Source organism: Limulus polyphemus, unplaced genomic scaffold (genome assembly GCF_000517525.1).
Source record: "Limulus polyphemus unplaced genomic scaffold, Limulus_polyphemus-2.1.2 Scaffold79273, whole genome shotgun sequence".
Classification (NCBI taxonomy): Eukaryota; Metazoa; Arthropoda; class Merostomata; order Xiphosura; family Limulidae; genus Limulus; species Limulus polyphemus.
Genome location: NW_013744869.1, coordinates 1 through 3,182, shown reverse-complemented (window position 1 = coordinate 3,182; position 3,182 = coordinate 1). Strand labels below are relative to the sequence as shown.

The 3,182-nt window shown below is 36.0% G+C and overlaps 1 protein-coding gene across 1 annotated transcript; it reads left to right on the top strand.

Moving 5' to 3' along the window:
• Positions 1–207: 207 nt before the first annotated feature.
• On the top strand, positions 208–1,029 carry LOC106477790 (the record flags this gene model as incomplete). The annotated part of the gene is made up of 2 exons (XM_013938317.1): positions 208–318; positions 640–1,029. Coding segments are annotated over 2 exons (501 nt in total), but the record flags the coding sequence as incomplete, so codon positions are not given.
• Between the last annotated feature and the right edge of the window lie 2,153 nt (positions 1,030–3,182).

The window sequence follows — 3,182 nt, the reverse complement described above, 5'->3', positions numbered from 1 at the left end:
TTGTCCTGTAGTTTTAGGTTTTATATATACCATGTGGTGTTAGATACAATACTCACTAGACAACAATATGTCCTTCTGTTGTCCTGTGGTTTTAGGTTTTATATATACCATGTGGTGTTAGATACAATACTCACTGGGTAACGGGTACATTGTTTTGTCGGATTCAAATTAAACGTACTTCAGATTTTTTGATTCTCTTTATTTCAGAGGTCCTTTTGAATCACGTTCTTAAAGGAACATACTATAGAACAGCATTGAATGATGGGCTAACATTGACATCAGTAGGTGGCGCTCCGCTGACCTTCAGTGATCGTAGAGGTAAGAATTTCCACAATATTTCATTTAAAGGTTATTTTTATGTATACATATATGAATATATTATTGGGAATGCTAAAATTCTCATGTGACTTTGCTCTAAAAGAAACAAATTTATAATATTCTAATCTTGACACTCAAGAGTCCCATGAATATACGTGAACGTTTATACAAATTAAACATTTATAGTAAGAAAGTAGCAACAACTTTAGGCTTAACCTTTGATAGGATATTTGAATAAGTAAAATTAACATTGGTTTGTAGTAAATGTCTAATTAAATTCAAGACTATTAATCTTTTTTTTCTTTTTGTATTGTTTGCCAGGTCTCTTGTTGGTCAATGGAATACCGGTGGTTGAGCCCAATTTCATGGTTTTAAATGGTGTCATCCATGTCATTAATCGTGTTTTATTACCAAAGCAAGTTCTCAAGGATTGCCAATGTCTTCCAGAAGTAACTCAACAGTTAGACAATCCTCCACCAGGGGTAACAGGAGGATTCCAAACCTCCTTCCCTGTCAGACAACCTAGTTTACCTCTCCGAGGTTCCTCTCCACCAGGACTAGTGACTGGAGGTGGTGCTCCTCCTCCAACAGGAAACACGATCTTTCAAATTATTGAAATGCCTGGTCTCAATGTCCAAGGACAGCCAGTTGGTCTTACCATATTTTATGATTTACTTCTACAGTCTGGTGTAGATCTCCTCAAACAACCAGGTACAATAATATTATTATTTAAATTCTATGTATGAACATTTAGAAACATTGTAAATTTGGTTATAGTTTGTAGTCGTTAAACGTAGTAACTAACAATATGATTAACTAATGATTGTAATGGTTTAACTTAGTAACCAACAATACGGTAAAACGCGGTTGTATTTTTTGTAGTCGTTAAACGTAGTAAACAACATTACGGTAAAACGCTGGTTGTATTTTTGGTAGTCGTTAAACGTAGTAAACAACAATACGGTAAAACAATGGTTGTATTTTGTAGACGTTAAACGTAGTAACCAACAATACGGTAAAACAATGGTTGTATTTTGTAGACGTTAAACGTAGTAAGCAACAATACGGTAAAACAATGGTTGTATTTTGTAGACGTTAAACGTAGTAACCTACAATACGGTAAAACAATGGTTGTATTTTGTAGACGTTAAACGTAGTAACCAACATTAAGGTAAAACAATAGATCCAGGTTTGGTTGAATATAAAACAAAGTGTTCAGAAGAAAATAGAAATGAATATTGTCATAATGCTAGAGTTCTAAAATACCTGTCCACCATTGAGAACACTAACGAACAGTCGAAGACCGCTGTTTGTTTCTATCACCATGTTGTTCTGGAGATCTTGCGGGTTGAGAGAAAGGCTGATAATATGGTTTAGAAGTACACGTCTCAGTAACTGAGGGTTATTCTTTAGTTCATTCAGAACTCCAGCCGGAAGATTAGAAAAGGCGTCGTCAGTAGGGACAAGCACTGTGAAGGGACCTGTCAGAAAATACAATTATTAAGTGTTGTGTATCATACAGTGAGTGTCATGTGTTGTGTATCATACAGTGAGTGTCATGAGTTATGTGTTAGAGAGTGGGTATCATGTGTTATGTATCAGACAGTGAGTGTCATGTGTTGTTTATCAGAAAGTTAGTGTCATGTGTTGTGTGTTAGACAGTGACTATCATGTGTTGTGTATCACACAGTGAGTGTCATGTGTTGTGTGTTAGACAGTGAGTGCCATGTGTTGTATATCATATAGTGAGTGTCTTGTGTTGTGTATCATACAGTTAGTGTCATGTGTTGTGTATCATACAGTGAGTGTCATGTGTTGTGTGTTAGACAGTTAGTGTCATGTGTTGTGTATCATACAGTGAGTGGCATGTGTTGTGTATAATACAGTTAGTGGCATGTGTTATGTATCAGACAGTGAGTGTCATGTGTTGTTTATCAGAAAGTGAGTGTCATGTGTTGTGTGTTAGACAGTGAGTGTCATGTGTTGTGTGTTAGACAGTTAGTGTTATGTGTTGTGTATCATACAGTGAGTGTCATGTTTTAATTAAGGTACTACAATCTTGTCTCAGAATATAAATTCACTAGTTGTTTGTTTTTTCACTTAGTCCAGAAATGTTGATACTGTTACATTTTTAAAGGTGTCAATGGTCTGAAAGTATGTCAGTAACTTGAACATATTAAATCTTGTGGTTACAATTCAGTTGAATAAGGTTAAAAACTGGATCAAATTCCAAAAACAAGAGATTTAGAAACAGGGTTATTGTGTGTTAGACAGTGAGTGTCATGTGTTGTGTATCATACAGTGAGTGTCATGTGTTATGTATCACACAGTAAGTGTCATGTGTTGTGTGTTAGACAGTGAGTGTCATGTGTTGTGTGTTAGACAGTTAGTTTATTAACACATGACACTCACTGTATGATACACAACACATGACACTCACTGTATGCCGCACAATACATGACACTCACTGTATGATACACAACACATGACACTCACTGTCTAACACACAACACATGACACTCACTGTATGATACACAACACATGACACTCACTGTATGCCGCACAATACATGACACTCACTGTATGATATACAACACATGACACTTTCACTGTGGGAGTTGTATCTCAATCTGTAGATCGTGTTTAAACTTTCACTGTGGGAGTTGTGTCTCAATATGTAGATCATGTTAAAACTTTCACTGTGGGAGTTCTGTCTCAATATGTAGATCGTGTTTAAACTTTCACTGTGGGAGTTGTGTCTCAATATGTAGATCGTGTTCAAACTGTCACTGTGGTAGTTGTGTCTCAATCTTTAGATCATGTTAAAACTTTCACTGTGGGAGTTGTGTCTCAATCTGTAGATC